This window comes from the organism of the source record quoted next, unplaced genomic scaffold (assembly GCF_019419815.1).
Source record: "Pyrus x bretschneideri cultivar Hongxiangsu unplaced genomic scaffold, Pyrus_bretschneideri_v1 Contig59, whole genome shotgun sequence".
Lineage (NCBI taxonomy): Eukaryota > Viridiplantae > Streptophyta > Magnoliopsida > Rosales > Rosaceae > Pyrus > Pyrus x bretschneideri.
This window is the reverse complement of record NW_025999797.1, coordinates 1,042,384-1,059,873: the sequence shown is the minus strand read 5'-3', so window position 1 is coordinate 1,059,873 and position 17,490 is coordinate 1,042,384. Positions and strand designations below refer to the sequence as shown.

Below are 17,490 nucleotides of genomic sequence, written 5' to 3'. Positions count from 1 at the left end.
TTCTTCAAAAGAATCTTAAGTTCATAACTCATAAAACTTGTTATTTACCGAATAAAAAAAATTAAAAATCTCATAAGCAATGGGAATTGAGCTTCTTTACTAGCTTGAGAGGGTGAGAGACATGGCTATCTTGAGCAAAGCCAACTCCGTTTATCAAATATAAGTAATATTAGACAAGTTACGTAATAAGCGTTACATGAACATGCTCGTGAATATTTTGCATCTCAACTTTTATGGAAGTGTTTCATGGTTTGTATGCATGGCCTGCTATAAAATTTGTATCCATCTCAATGGTGTTAAATTGACATGCGGTCCAAAAGCTCTTAGGCTCTTAGCTAGAAGAACCATAATTCGAGTTTTCTAGCACTACAACGAAGGATACCTCATTTTAAAATCAGACGGTGACGGGCACCTGATGTACCTAAACCCTAGAGACTGATATCTCGAGCTTATCAGGGACCGTCCAGCTGGAGTGGGCTCACATTCTGCTACTTTCCTTGTCTGCAGCACCGACTTATGCCCTCCGATGAGACTTGTCGGAAACCGCCATATTATGTCCAACCTGCTGCGGTCGGCGCCCAACGTATAATGTGTGGAACTGCTTTTTTATTTTTAAAAACACAAGCCAATTAAACTTTATAATGGACTAATCATAATAGTTTTGTTCAAATTTGTTTTTAATGAAAGTTAGACTTAATATTTTCCGCTTATAAATGAAGAGAAACACTATTAAATCATAATGCTAAGCAGCTTATAAATTTTTAAATGCTGCTAAACCTACCTCATCGTATTTTTTTGGCTCTCTTATTAAAAAAATTGTTAATGACAAATTTATCTCAAAAGAAAAAGACTTTTTACCCTATTTATGAATTAATTCATTACAGCAACTTTTCTCTTGCCCCCACCCTGTGTCTCTCTCCCTCTTAGGCCGTTTTGCTCTCTTACTCCCTCTCCCTTTTCTCTCTTCCTTCCTTTTCCTCTCCAATTGAGTTAAAGTTGACGAACTATTACTAATGTTTCTTCAAAGAATTTAGATATATATAAAAGAAGTTACTTTAGGAATAATAGTGGTTGAATAAATAGCATTTTAACTTTTTAACTTTTTATGATGAGTAAGATTATAATGTCGGGAAAAAAAAAAACATTAGGACAGGTTTAGTAGAAATTTTTTTCATGATAAAAGAAAAAAATCTACATTTTAAATCAAATAAAAAAGACATTTACAGCTTATTGGCAAAAAAAGAAAAGAAAAGGAGAAAAAGATAATCGAGAACAAAGTAATTCATCAATTAAAAAGAGAAGACTATAAATTGTCAATAAATAGGTATTTCATTGCGCGTTGCCAAACTATTTCCTCAGTACTGAAAAAAACGCCCACTTGTTGTGGATGGAAATAAGCCTTTTGCGTATGTATTTCGACGTCTGTTGTTTTCATGGAACTGTACAGACTCCTTTTGTTCGTAACAAGCTTTGACGTAACTTATGTATGCCACTAGTGTAGTAGTGATTAATTCTTAAACAAGTTGGATAACAATACAAACCAAACCGCACATCAATCATAATTTCTGGGTGGAACAAAGAGTTTTAGTACTTTGGTTCAATCCATCTAATGTTGACCTGACCTTGTTGTAGTATTTGAATTGTCAAAAGGTAAATGTTAATTCTAAATTAAGTTACTAAATTTGTTTGCTAAATAATGTGTGTGTGTATATGAGAATTGTTTTCATGATCACTTTGCGACTAAAATTTGTACTCGCGCTTTTGTGGTGTGAGCTTATCTTTTTCCAAAAACTTTGTCAAGTAGCCTAGCTTTATCATTTACCGGATGAAAAGATGATGTATTTTCTCTACTCCCCGTTCTTGAAGACTAGAATATAAGTGCCTTGAGAAAATGTCTAAAATATATTTGAATCACATATTAATGAAATTTTTTTTGTCAACTAAAAAAGGGTGAAAAGACATTTTTGTCTTCTATCACAACAAAAAAGTTGAAGACAATAACGTAATTTCACAAAACAAAATTTTGCTGTTTTTTATATAAGTCTCACCTACAGGTGATTGTATCATGTCTAATTTAGAAAGAAAAAAAAAAAAAAAAAAACCTCTCCCCCCTTTCTCCACTCCCACGTTCTCTCTCACTGTTTTCCTCTCTCCTTCGATTATAAAAACAAAAGTAAAATATTTCACACACACTTTGTGTGTGGGCTTGTACTAGTATACAACTAGTATAAAATTAAGAGCCTAAGAAATGAGGAAAGAAAACTACTTTGCTCTTTAATGCGTCACTAACAAATTTCGTGAAGAAAGTTTAGGTTTCACCATAAAACTAATTGGCAAAATAGGGAGTAGCCCAACTTACATGTAAACCCATGTAAGGTCATTCCTGCTATCAATGTGGGATTTATTCTCAACGCGTCCCCTCACGTGTGGTGAAGTTTCAAGCCTAACACGTAAACAACACAACGGGGTCACGTGTGTCCGTTTGACTTTACATGTGAGACAACCTGCTCTGATACTATGAAGAAGTTGAGTTCCACCATAAAACCAGTTGGCAACATGAGGAGTAGCCCAACTTACTTATAAGCTCATGTAAAGTTCCTCCTCCCATCAATGTGAGATTCCTTCTCAACAACAAAAATTCAACCCATATTTTAACTAGTCAATAGTAAATTCATTCAATGTAAACAATATAGCTTAGTCCAGAAGTTAAATTTTTTTATTCATGTCGTGTCATCTCATCTAGATTTGTAATCTGATAAAATAAGTGTGTGGTTAGACATTCGTAGGTTAACCAAAGGGATGTGCTATCCACACACTCCTTGTTAATTTCTATCCGTTGATTTTCCTCAATTCATCCGATCCGACTGCTGAAAATTAGAAGGATGTATGAAAAATAAAATAAGGTGTGTGAATATCACATCCCTAACCAAAACACGACTCATTTTTAACTAGTTAACAATGAGTGATCATTTGGCGTGAACAGGACAACTAAGGCTAGCCCTGATATTAAAATTTTGAAGCTTGGATCGTCATGTTAGTTAGATTCGCAATATGACATACTGAACCCCATGTGAAATAGATAACTAATGCGCACTCCGTACATTAAAATTTCATGCGTGTTGTACATGTAACCAAGGCTTGCGATCTGACAAAATAAGTACATGACTTGGACATAACTCTAGCAAAAAAGATGTAAAATTTCTTACCCTAAATATTTAACATTTTGTTATAAGGAAGAAATACTATTTTGTTTCTCAAAATTTCAAGAATCTACGTACGTTGTTCTCTTCAGTATTCTGTGGCTTCTTCATTTTTCTTTTTCTACTTTTATGGCTCATCTCACTAGAATTTTTGTGGCTAGGTCTGTGCCTGATGGTAAATCTAGTACCATCGGCAACCCTTGTGAAAAGGTTAAATAGTGGGTTGGATTGGACGACGAAAAGTTGTGCAACTAGCTAGCTAGGGCAATCAGTCATTGGTCTGGCAAGCTAGCCACAGTCCACTGAAATCGGGTGGCAGAGAATAGTCGAATTAATCACGCATTGTCACTAACTGCCTGCAACTCCTACATAAACAAGCACAACTATGTTCACAGGCCACAATGTCCTTAATAACTTACTGAATTTAATTTCCTAAGCTATTTCGATCAAAGAGAGCGATATGTATATTGTTTTACCTCTCTACTATTTTCTTCTTATTGCTCTTTTTTCATTCATCTTATTACTTGCAAAACAAATGAGAGCATGGAAACCTACAGCAACTCTACCTCCAGGTTCAATGGGTTGGCCCTATGTAGGTGAAACCATGCAACTATACTCTCAAAACCCTAATGTCCTTTTTTCCACTAGGCACAAAAGGTAATTAAATAATTAAATCCACTGCATGCATGCTTATCAAGACTGGATTATTTTAATTTAATATCTTAATTAATGTTAGGTGTGGAGAAGTTTTCAAGACTCGCATACTTGTCAGTCCTTGTGTGATGCTGTCTAGCCCAGAGGCTGTGCGGTTTGTGCTGGTGACTCAGGCACACTTGTTTAAACCTACATACCCTCAAAGCAAAGAGAGATTAATTGGTCCCTCAGCAATTTTCTTCCACCAAGATGACTACCATGGACAGATTAGAAGATTAGTCCAAGGATCATTGTCCTTGGATGTTATGAGAAACTTGGTCCTAGATATTGAAGCCATTACCATTTCTACCATAGACTCATGGTCTGGCAATGTCGTTAACACCTTTTATGAGTTAAAGAATGTTGGCTAGTTCAAGTTTTTTTTAATAATGCTTTTTATCAGCTAACAAAACTTAATTGTTTGGATTATATATGTTGTTGATGCACAAATTCGATGAGACTTTGGAACAACATAAAATGTCAAGTTTGTGATCTTCGCTTGGTTGCTCCAGTCACTTAGTGATGATAATATATAAACAGATAGAGATAGGGAAGAAAACACAAGATGTACGTGGTTCCCCCCAAGTTTGGCTAGCTATATCCACGGGGTAGAGGAGCTCTCATTAATAGTGAAGAGTTTACACAATGCATAGATTCAAGCATAATCTTCATTAGTGGGTTCCAATGACGAGTTTAAGTACAATAATGATATTAGGGATTAACAGTAGGAGGATGATCTTCTTTTATAGTTGATGAGAGTCTCCAGTCTCCACTAGGGGTCGATGTGGGAGTGGGAAGTTTTTTTTTCTGATGTTGATACATGTCGTGTTGTGATTGGTCTCCTGATTAGAGAAAAACTCTTGTGCTTTGATAGGGGTGCCTTAGCACGACTTCTTTAGTGGGTCTCTGAAGGTATAAAGTTGACCGGTGCTTGACAGTTTCGGGATTAGTGAAGTATGGTACAAACATATGTATATTTCTGTGTTGATATTGTATGCGTATTTGGTCTGTGACAAAGAACTTTAAAATGACATATGTTCACATAAGTATAAATCAATAATGGATGCATAAGTTACATTTATGCATGTGTAATAAAATATCTCCTCTACAGCCAAAGTTTTATATATAAAAGATGTGGTTTTTCCCTTGTACAAAAGTTTTTAAATGATTTTTTTTTATTAACATGAGTTTGAGTTTACGTACTAACAGTTATTTTTTTGGGTAACTTATGTATATATGAAATTTTAAGCTAGCCTTACTAATTAATGGGTTATAACTTATAAGTATTGATGATGCGTGAACTAATAACCTCTTCAATATCTCTAGGTATTTAATTACTGACCATCTTAATAATCATGGCATGCATGCAGTTCGCATTCGATAGTTGCTGTCTTGTTTATATTTGGTCACTTAAACAATCACTACAAAGAAATGCTCAAGGAAAACTACTACACTCTAGACAAAGGTTACAATTCTTTCCCCACAAAACTCCCCGGCTCCTTGTACAATAAATCGGTTTGGGTAAGCATAATAATTTGCGACGATCAACAATTATCTGTTTACTTATCGTAATCTGTTCGAGAAGGTACTAATCAAACTAAGTTACTCTCTTTTCTTTTAATGTTCAATATTATTGTACAATACATTTGTGGGCAATGGGAATTTAAATTCATTTGCGAAGGCAAGGAGAAGAATAAGCTTAATTCTTGGTGAGATAATAAAAGAGAGAAAGAAAAGAGTTTGGTGCATAAAGATCTATTGGGCAGTTTATTGGACTTCAAGGATGAGAAGGGAGAAATCCTAACGCAATCAAATCGTCGACAACATCATTGGGGTAATGTTTGCTGGTCAGGACACCACAGCCAGTCTCCTAACTTGGATGATCAAATACGTTCACGATGACTCAAAGCTTCGAGAAGCTATAGAGATCAGAATTTATAATATCAATAATGCTATTTAAACACACAAAACTATAACATTTGCTAATAATGTCTCTAATAGAGGTGGATTTCACCATTATACGTGACACCCACGTATTAGATGAAGGAAGAAGGAAGTTTAGGTTCCACCATAAACCAATTAGCAATATGAGGAGTATCCCAACTTACTTATAAACTTATGCAAGATCTCTTCTTCCATCAATGTGAGATTCATTTTCAACATTAGAGAATGTTAGCAAGTGCGTCATTTTTGTCTGTCTAAATAGTATTACGTACTGTTATTATAACATGCATGACCTATCAACATGTCTGCCTAAATAGTATTACGTACTCTTATTAACATGCATGGCCTCCTGCATAACCTCATGTGTTAATCAGAAGTTACCATATATAGATAGAGCAGAAGACAATCTTTGAATCAAATGGAGAAGGAAACCATTCGCTGAGTTGGTCACAGACTAGAAATATGCCCCTTGCCAGCAGGGTAAGTACATATATACTTTTCGAGAGAATATTAGGTATATATAACATTTTTACCGCGTGGGGGTGTAAATGTTTTGGGTGTGACAGTAACAACGTCACATGATGTTTTGTGTTCTATGTGTTATGTATATGTAATATTATTGTACAACGAGTTTCTAATTTAGGTTACATGTAAAACAATATAAGAGAATTGATAACATTGTAAGAAGAATGAAGTGAAAAATAATGATCCAAGTGAGAAGGATATCAATGGTTAAAACAATGCCACTTGTCAAGAGATTACAAAGGTTGGTATATTAGTTGGAATCTTAGTTGTTAGAGATATAGTTAGTTGGGATAAGGAGATAGTTGGTTGACATGAGGAGTTAGTTAAAAGGAGGATTACTTACTCTGTAAGATTGGGATTGAAAATACCTATACAAGTGAGAATTGTAAATCAATACAAATAATCTTGATGATGATGATATTATCATCCTTGCGATGAAAGGTTTACCTGCAGATTTCAACACGTTTCGATGTGTGATCAGAGGAATAGAGAATGGCATATCTCTCAAAGATTTCCGGTGTCAACTATTGGCATAAGAAGCTATCATTGAGCAATTTTTTGACAGTTCTTCTGGATTGTCTTTTGGTAGTGCCATGGTTGCTGGTATTTAGTCCGATAAAGGGAAAGCTCTTTTTCTTGATCAAGATCAACCAAGGTTTTCTTCTGATCAGTCATTCAAGCCAAATGGAGCTTCAAGTTCTGTTAATCACAGTCATGGAAATAGGTCTTATAACAATTTCAATGGTGGTTATCATAACTATGGAAGCTATAAAGGGAATAATTTTAGAGGCAAAGGCAGAGGGAGATTTCAATACAATACTGGTCCAAGAGTTTCAAATGGTAATCCTAGCATTCTTGGTACTCCCAAACCAATCTCATTGCCCAGATCATCCATCTGACATTCCTACCTGTCATATATGCAATAAAAAGGGACATGTTGTTGCATACTGTTTTCAAAGACATACTACTCCAACCTCGTGTTTTCCTACTCAATGTCAAATCTACTGGAAATATGGGCACACAACAGTTTAGTGTTATCATATGGGTAATTTTGCGTATCAATGGAGACCTCCAACTACTCATCTCTCTGCTATGCATGCAAATCATCAACCATCAGCACCATCTAAACATTGTTGGATTGCAAACACTGGTGCTACATCACATATGACATCTGATTGGTAAATTTGGATTTGTCTACTCCATATTAGGGCACATACACCATTACCACTGCAAGTGGTGCAGGTTTGAGTATTTCCAATATTGGTACTTCTAAATTAGTAGTTCCTCAACCCTCTCTCACACTTAGGAATGTATTACATGTTCCAAAACTTTCACAACATCTGTTATCCATTTATCAACTCTGCAAAGACAATAGGTGCAGATTCATTTGTGATGATGTTTGTTTCTAGGTTTAGGACAAATCCACAGGGAAGATCCTACTTAAGGGGCTGTGTAGAGCTGGTTATTACCCTATACCATTCAACATTTCACAAAAGAAGTCATCTACCCTACCTGCATCACATTCATGTTTTCTTGCAAAATCAGCTCAGTCAAGCATATGGCCCAAAAGATTAGGACACATATCAAATGCAATCACTTCTGCAATTCTATATCAATCTTAAGTTTTTGCATCAATAGATCCATGTTCATTAATCTGTACACCATGTTTAGAGGGAAAATTTACCAATTTACCATTTGTTTTTCCTGTAAACAAATTTGTAATACCATTAGAAAAAAAAAACACAGTGATGTATGGAGACCTGCCCCCTTACTTTCATATGAATGATGTAGGTATTATGTAACCTTCATAGATGATTGTACTCGATACACATGAATTTTTCCATTAAGAAATAAATCAGAAGTGTTTGCAACTTTTAATCATTTTCATGCCTATCTGTGTACATAGTTTTCTACTATAGTTAAAGTCTTCCAATCTGATGGGGGTGGTGAATTTACAAGCACTAAGTTTCAACAATTTCTATCACATCATGGTATTTTACATCAAAAATCATGCCCCTACACACCTGAACAGAATGGCTTGGCAGAAAGAAGACATAGACATCTTGTAGAAACAGCAATTACACTTCTTCAAACTGCAAAATTGTCAAATCAATTCTGGTTTCATGCATGTGCTACTGCTTCTTATTTGATTAATAGATACCCTATGCTTCTTTACTTATGCAGTCACCATTTCAAAAACTATGCAGCACATGTCCTGAAATTAAACATCTCAAAGTTTTTGGGTGTGCATGTTTCTGGGGTATGCAGATCAATATAAGGGGTTTATCTGTTTCAACATTGCAACTGGTAAAATTCATGTGTCTAGCATGTATTATTTGATGAAACTAGCTTTCCATATTCCATTTCAAGTATGTTTCAACAGTCAAAATTGGTTTCTGCATCATCTCCATTGAATGTCTCACATACTCCAATCCATTCCTCATATTTCACTCTAGTCATTACATTAACCAATTAGGCATCTATACCTTCATCTCATTCATTGTCATCTTGAACTACAGACTCCTTGACTATGCATTCATCTAGTGCCTCAGATTCTTTGGAAACAGTTGCATCTAATGCTCCAGAGTTTGTTTCTTTCCCCACAAATAATCTTAATACATCACATATATCTTGTGATCCTGCAATACATTAGTTGCCTCCAACTAGCTCCACAACACAGCACCCTATCCATGTAGATCCTGACTTTCAACATGAGCAACTAAGTGTTGTTCTACCAATACCAATGAATATACATCCTATGCAAACTCGATCTAAGAATGAGGTGTTCAAAAAGAGAGCTTTTACTGCTACTGTTGTTTCAGAACCCAAAACATTCAAAGCCCCATCTCAAGTTTCAGAATGGTAGGGTGCAATGAAAAAGGAAATAGCTGCTCTTCACTCTCAAAAGACTTGGTCTTTAATTCCCTTACCACCTGATAAGAACTTAGTTGGATGCAAATGGATTTACAAAATAGAGAAAAATGCAAATGGGTATGTGGCAAGGTATAAGGCAAAACTTGTGGCACAAGGGTATAACCAAGAAGAAGGTGTTGATTATCTGGAGACATTCAGTCATGTTGTCAAACCTACAACTATAAGACTTATTTTTTCCTTGGCTGCTCAATTCCAATGGTCTCTTAGGCAGCTAGATGTAAAAAATGCCTTTTTACATGGCATACTTCAAGAGGAAGTCTATATGGCACAACCTCCAGGATTTGAGAATGCAACACATCCTTCAAACTATGTGTGCCAGCTCCAGAAGTCATTATATGGGTTAAAACAGGCTCTCAGAGCCTGGAATGAAAGATTTACCAGTTTTTTACCAAGTCTCGGTTTTCAAGTTTCTCCAACAGATCTTTCCTTGTTTATGCAACGGTCTTCCAAGGGGACTGTGTTATTGCTCTTGTACGTTGATGATGTTATTCTCACCGGTAGTAGTTCACAATTAATCAGTCAAGTTATACAAGCTCTTACTCAAGAATTTGAAATGAAAGACTTGGGACAGTTGAATTTCTTTCTGGGATTGTAGATTCAATTTACATCAGGAGGCTTGTTTGTATCACAGACAAAGTATATCACTGAGTTGGTTGATAAAGTGGATTTATAGGACTCTAAACCGTGTAGCACACCATGTCTACCCTATCAGGTTACTCAAGGATGATGGACAACCTTATCACAGTCCTGCATAATATAGGAGTGTTGTTGGTGCACTTCAGTATCTCACTTTTACGAGACCTGACATAGCTTTTGCAGTTAATCAAGCTTACCAGTTTATGCATAATCCTATGGTCTATCATGTCATTGCCGTAAAGAGAATCATTCGATATCTCAAAGGAATATCTACCTATGGTATTCATTTCAAACCAGGACCACTGCATCTGCAATCTTATAGTGGTGCAGATTGGGCAAATGATCCAAATGATAGGAGATCAACTTCAGATTTTGTTGTGTTTCTTGGTTTAAACCCTATTTCGTGAGCATCTAAGAAACAACACATTGTGTCTCGATCTTCCACAAAAGCTGAGTACCGCGCCTTAGCAATTACTGCTATTGAACTTGACTGGATTCGACAGCTATTCTGTGATATGCACATACCTTTACATTTATCTCCCATGATATATTGTGATAATATATCAGCTATTACACTATCCATAAATCATGTGCTCCATGCTATGTCCAAACATATTGAAATAGACTATCATTTTGTACGGGAGAGAGTCACTCACGGAGATCTTCAAGTTCAGCATGTGTCCTCAGTAGATCAGTCTACAGACATACTTACAAAAGGCTTATTTGCACCTTTGTTTCAACAGCATTGTGCCAATCTAATGCTCACACCAAAAAAAATCATCATTATTATGCTATAGCTGATGTAGTACCACACAAACCAATAATAAATTGATCATAGGTCGCAGGTCATCATCTGTGGGATCCATATTTGTCACTGATTTTCACTTGATACATTTTTACATTATTGATTAAACATAAAACATTAGTATACAACCGTAGTTCCTATAAGACTTTCTCAAATAAATTCTTCTTCAAAAATGTATCAAAGTGAATAAGAAACTAAACTGGAAATTCTATCGCAGGCTATGAAGGAGAGCTTGAGGATGGCAACATCATTTCATTCACCTTTAGGGAAGCTGTTGAAGATGGTGAATACAAAGGTAGGTTTAATGATCATCTGATTAATTCTTTTACCGAAGGAACTACAAGCAACATAAATACCGCCCTTTTGTAAATAAATCTCTCATCACGTACGTCAAAGATGTAGCAATATAGAGGGGTGGTATCCCCACTACGAATAAGTTCTTCTCGGAGCCGTGACAAAGGACAATAGAAGGGCTCGCTTTACTGTTGGAGATTGATAGCACAAACATAAATAATATCGCCTGGAAAAGGAAAGATCGAACTCACTTTGCCCTTTGTATAGTACTGGCAGTGTACACTGACTAGCTAGTGACCCATATTTCAAAGAACCCCACTCTAATAAAAGGCCACACAAACTCAGTTCTTTTCATACCCTGGCTATGAAAATGTTAGTTCCGAAGGGAAACTTAAGTGAACAAGTTCACCTTGCAGGAAAAAACAATGAAAATTAAGAAATAAGCCCTAGCTATAAATGAAAATGTTAATTTAACTGAGTTGCCTTTGTCATGTCCAACATGATACTTGATCCCAAAGGGATGGAAAGTACTGCCTTTGTTTCGGAACATTCATCATAATCCTGAATTTTTTGTTGATCCGCATAAATTCGATCCATCAAGATTTGAGGTAATATATGGAAGGGTTCACATAACCCTAATTGCAGTTTACTTTATCAATATACTTCCAGTTCTTCATTGTTTAAACATGTAAAATTTGAAAATCTAATGAGCTTCTAATTAATTAATTGGGTTTGATTTATTGCATCACAGCTTGGAGTAAAACCCAACACGTTCATACCATTTGGAAATGGCCTTCATACCTGTCCAGGAAATGAAGTTGCCAAGCTAGAAGTGCTTATTTTTATCCACCATCTTGTTAACAAGTTCAGGTACGACCGTATGTATATTTTTCTCATCAGTCGGGTTCAATCCCACTGATCCTCCTACCTTTCATCTCAAGAACTAACAATTTAAGTTATTTAACTCAATAACATTATCATCAAAAAAACAAAAAACTCAAATCTTGAAATTGATAGGGCTTAATCTGCTGCAGGTGAGAAGTGGTAAGGTCCCGTGGTGGGGGGTGGGGGTTCATTACGACCCATTTCAAATACCTCAGCAAGGACTTCCAGCCAAGTTTTGGAAAGATTCAATCCGGTTAAGGACCACAAGGCCAGGCTAGCAGGGAGGAAATGAAAAACTGATGTAGTTTATAAAAGATAAATTATAATGTAGTTTCTCTTGAGAAGTTAGGTTTTGATTCTGATTCCTTAGTATCCACACTTGAGAGGTCTTCCAATATTAGATATAAATACCACTTATTAGACTAAAGACGTATTTAGTAGCTTTTTGTTATTTAAAAACATATTTTGGCATTTTGCATCAATATTGAGATTCCTTTTATTTTCTCCTTTGAAAAATAGAAATTCTACTTTTTAGATTAAATACCTACGACCCTCAACCTTTTATTGGTCTCAACTTTTTTAAACATTCCAAATAAGTACTCAATCTATTGAAAATGTCATATCCTTTAAGCCCCAGTTAATTTTTTCATTATATGTGTATGTGGCAACAATGAATCCCACTTTTTAACTTACATGGACACTAAAATAATAATAATAATAATAATAATAATAATAATAATAATAATAATAACTTCAGAAAAGATATGAAGATGAAAGAAAAAAAATAAAAAATTTACAAATACAATAGAAAACAAAAATGAAGATTGGGAAATATCAGGCTCCTGCCACGTCCAAGCTCAAACCTACGACCACCAAAACCCCATCCCAACCTTTATATTCCAAACTCACCAACTGGGTATATCATGATCAACATTAATACTAGTTGCCTCAAAATCTAAATTTCAAACATAGATGGTATAATATAGAACCCAATGATCAAACGGTAATGAATTGAATAAAAAATGGACCTAAATTGAAATCACATTAGGAGGGCAATCTCCTAACAAATAAGAGGGTTAAGAATTCAGATAGGGTTTCAAGGAGCTTGTTTTGCTCATGTGATTTCCTCACTTGCCGATTTTTGGCTGGTAAAGCTTTCAGTTTTTCTTTGTGGGCGTGAAGATGATGATGACTACATCATGACAGTCCATACCATTTCAGAAAGCACCATGACCTTCTTCTCGATGTTGGAGGCCTGAGTTTGAGGGTGGAATTGGTACTTGTGCGTTGGGTTTGGAGGTGATGGCATGATGGGGGTGGTGGTGACATTAGTTGGTGGAGGCCATGCTTCCATGACCTTCTATTAATTTTGTAGACAAAGCCCTAGTTAAAAAGGTTGGGTACTAGTTGGGTACTTGTTTGGAATGTTTAAGAAGGTTGAGTCACTTGGTACTACGGTCTAGTGATATTCTTCTTCGTTTGTAAGTAAGAGGTTTAAGGTTCGATTCTTGCCAAAGGTGAATTTGAACCGCATTATTATAGCTAGTCCAATGTGAGGCTTAGCCTATCCGCTAGCACTATACTATCTTTTGTTCAAAAAAAAAAGAAAAAAAAAGAGATTGCGACAAATTTAGAATGACACTAAAAATAGGTACTTAATTTTATTATATATGACTGGGATTTCGATCGTGCACGGAGATAAAAGAGCACACCGTAAAAGAAGAGGAAACATAAAATAATGATGATATTGAGCCCATTAAAACCTGGCCCGACCCATCAACTCCAAAATGTCAGTTGACCTTACCAGTTTACAACCAGGCGCGTCAAAAATAAATTTCCTGGTCCAATCTGTCGGGGTATCAAAACACCTAAATTCCTTTCCCAATTTTGATTTGCAAACAGTGACCTCCTCAGAGCTTCTGGGCGAAGAAACATCAAATTCCTCCAGATAAAGACACTTTCTTCGACTTTCGTACTTCACGCGTCGCTAAATGGTATACTTCTCAATGCAATTTCCAGCTCAATTTTCAATCTTTTAACATCTTTAGCTCATTATTTGGTTAATCTTATTTGGTCGATTGGTGGAATTTGAAAATTATGGATATGGGTCTTTAAATTTGATAAATTTTGGGTGGTGGGTAGGGTTTTGATTGACTTGGTTTGTCTGAATTTGGTAATGGGTTGATAGGCTAGCCTTTACAGAGGGGCATCTAGGAAGGAGAAACCCAGAGGGAGACATCATGGGTTAACTCAACAAAAGAGGCAAGAGATTAAGGAGGCATTCGAGTTATTCGACACCGATGGCTCAGGTACTGCAAAGTTAGGATTTTGATTAAGAGTTTTTGAAGGGTTTGATGTCATTGGCTTACATTTTTTGTATAAGAATGTTTGATTAAATTCATGGTTTTTTATGTTGACCATATTGTGTTGTTTAGGCACCATTGATGCCAAGGAGCTGAATGTTGCCATGAGGTATGAGTTCTTAACTCATGCTTTGTGATTAATTATTTGTTTAGTCATCTAAATGTTTACAGCTGATTGTTTATTTTTTCGTGACAGGGCTCTCGGTTTTGAGATGACCGAAGAGGTAACTTACCGCATACATACATTCAGTTGTTAAGCTTGTGTTTGTGAGTTTGAATATGGTTTTCCTAAAATTATATTAAGTATGTTATTATCTCTAATATGTCTCTGTACGGTTTAAAACTTTAAATTAAAACCTGGTGGTGAGACTGAGTAATATTTTCTGATTGGGAATTAAGTTTTTCTGTATGTTTGCTTGGCTCTAAATGGTTAGGCGCGTCTCTATTTTCTGGTTTTGCTGTTTCATTTTTGCCATGTTCTCTGGAACCTCACTACAAACTAATAATATGTTATGAGGTGAACATATTTATCATTTGAATTTCTTGAGAATCCTAGTAATTTTCTGTCTACTTGTTATTCTATATTTGGTACGTTGACTGAATGGCTAACATGTTGCTCTGTTGTTTCTTTGCAGCAAATTAATCAAATGATTGCAGATGTTGACAAGGATGGCAGTGGTGCTATCGACTTTGATGAGTTTGCACACATGATGACAGCCAAAATTGGAGAACGGGACACAAAGGAGGAACTCATGAAAGCATTCCAGCTCATCGACCTAGATCGTAATGTATTGTTTTGCTTATTCAATATTAGTTTTGTTTCAGTTTGGAATACTTCAATTCAAATACTTGTGTTGTTTCAGTCTGTCAATACTTAACCCCATTCTTTCCGGATTTGAATCCAGGGAAAGATATCTGCTGCAGACATTAAAAACATTGCAAAGGATCTGGGTGAGAACTTCACTGACAGAGAGATCCAAGAGATGATTGAGGAAGCAGACCGAGATCGTAAGTGCATAAATATATATAAACCATCCCCCTTTTGATGCCATCAACCTTTTTCTCCTGTGTGCCACTGCTTTGTAATCGTTGATTATAATTTCGCTGATCCTAGAGGTTATGGCTTGAAATATACAGGTGATGGAGAAGTTAATGCTGATGAGTTTATCAAGATGATGAAGAGAACAGCATACGGGTATTAGAACTTGTAAGCTTTTAGCCTTCTGGGTGATGTCGAGGTCGTGATCCATGCAGAATTATTGTGTGATGTATTTATAACTTTAAACAAAAGCCCTTTCGTTTCGCTTTGAGAATGTTTTGTAGAATGGTAAATCTTAAACATAACTATGGTGCCTAGTGCTGAGTGTGGTGGTGGTACTATGTAAAATTTCAAATATATAATGAAGCTGATATTTGCACTCATAAAATATCATCTTGTCTCGACTTCTGTGTAAAAAGGAAGAGAACGGTGTTGCATGGCATTTTTGGAGCATTAATAAAAATTCTCCAACTTTTTAGTTTACAAAATATTCGGAGATCATTTTCTGTTGACAATTGTCGGATTTGTTATAGGGCTCATGTTATATCTCGTTTCCTTTGCATATGTTGGTTGAGCCAGTTGAGCTAGGCTGTTTGCCCAGATGACCAAATATAAATCTTAACGGCTACCTTTGGGCTCCAATCTCAGAGTTTTACTGGAGTAATGAGTTTCTTCCTCCGCCTATCCAATACTCTTTCTTCTTCTCCGTTAATTCTCTCTCTTGTCAGACACAAACATTACCGTCTACTAAAACTCTGCAAAACGTGCGAGGACACGAACCCTCTCATCTCCTTCTCATAGTACAAGGACTTGTTAAGGATTTTTTCTGGCAGACCAATTCGTTAGGTCCTGTTTTTCATCTGGGTTCTTCACATTTAGCTCTCTCTCTCTATTCCAACAAATCCAAAGGCCAGGTCTTGGCCAGCAGAACCTGGTAATCCGGTACCTTAGCAATCACGGCTTCTACCATGACCTCTTGTATGTCTACCTGCATTCCCGGGCTACCGGTTGCCCTTCTGATGACTTCACGTTTCCATTCCTCATCAAGGCGTGCGCGGCTCTCGCTGCGATTAGGTCTGGCAAAGAGGTTCATTGTGTTGTGATCGCAACTGGGTTTGAGCAAAACCTTGTCACAGACTGCCTCGATTGATTTATATGCAAAAACCGGTTGTTTAGGGTTGGCACATGAATTGATTGATGAATTTGTGTTAACTATAAAGTTTAGGAGAGATTGGTTATTCTCACCACCAGGTCAGGATATACCCACAACCTCGAGCTGAAAAGATTTAAATGTGACACTTAACTACCAACTATCACCGGTATGGATTTATAAAAGATTTTACAAATTACGCACCAATGAAAGTTGTTGATAATAAAACTCATATTTTAATGGAGCGACACAAAAGGTAGGAACTTTACCAACGGGTATTTGTTCAAAAGTAAAAGTCCTAGTTTTCATTGGTCGGTTAATTAGTTTAGGTTGGTCGCCAATGTCCAAATCCGAATAGCTGGCTATACAGTTTATGAAAAAGACAAGTTGTAGGCTCATGTCAAATTCTAAGCTGGATGTTGAACCGTTGGTTAATCTTTTGACACGAGCTACAATTTGTCATTTGTCATTAACATGGGAAAGGCAGCTGTTTGGATTTTAGACATAGGAGACCAACCGACCAAGACACGTCATTTGACCTGACTCTGACTATTCACAGTCCTCTAAAACGAAACCCGTACTAAACATGGAAAGGAAAAAGAAAGCGTCTCTCTTTAGTCTACTCAAATGAAAAGTCATATACTTTCACTTTTGATACATACATACAATTGGAAAGTTCTCCATTCCTATCTAACTATATGTATCAAACGAGCATTGTCTTGTGTTTGTACACTATAACTATTAAACTCATGTCTAATTCACACTTCAACACTACTTTTGTCTACTTCATCATATGTTTCTTCATCTTTGATTGTGGTCCCTCTTTCTCTTTAACGAGGAGAGTGTACATAGTTGTTCGGTCATTCTCTTATGCTGAGAAGATTCTTTGTAGAGTATGTGGCCCATAACTAAAACTCATCTTTCAAAGGCAATTTTTTTTTTTTTAAATGAGGCGAAATCGTATTTTTAGCTTGTGAGTGTCTAAATCCAAAGGTAAAAAAACAAAACCAGAAAACGACCAT

At 36.1% G+C, this 17,490-nt stretch overlaps 1 protein-coding gene and 1 pseudogene across 1 annotated transcript; both read left to right on the top strand.

Annotated features, from left to right (window-relative positions):
* The first annotated feature begins 3,660 nt into the window (after positions 1-3,660).
* LOC103964493 lies at positions 3,661-12,640 on the top strand (annotated as a pseudogene).
* Positions 12,641-13,748: 1,108 nt separating this feature from the next.
* On the top strand, positions 13,749-15,706 carry LOC103964491 (probable calcium-binding protein CML20). The gene is made up of 7 exons (XM_009377430.3): positions 13,749-13,910; positions 14,105-14,225; positions 14,352-14,388; positions 14,476-14,503; positions 14,915-15,067; positions 15,185-15,287; positions 15,417-15,706. Exons 1-7 carry the CDS (start codon positions 13,908-13,910, stop codon positions 15,479-15,481), a joined length of 510 nt encoding a protein of 169 aa, XP_009375705.2. The 5' UTR covers positions 13,749-13,907; the 3' UTR covers positions 15,482-15,706.
* The last annotated feature ends 1,784 nt before the right edge of the window (positions 15,707-17,490 follow it).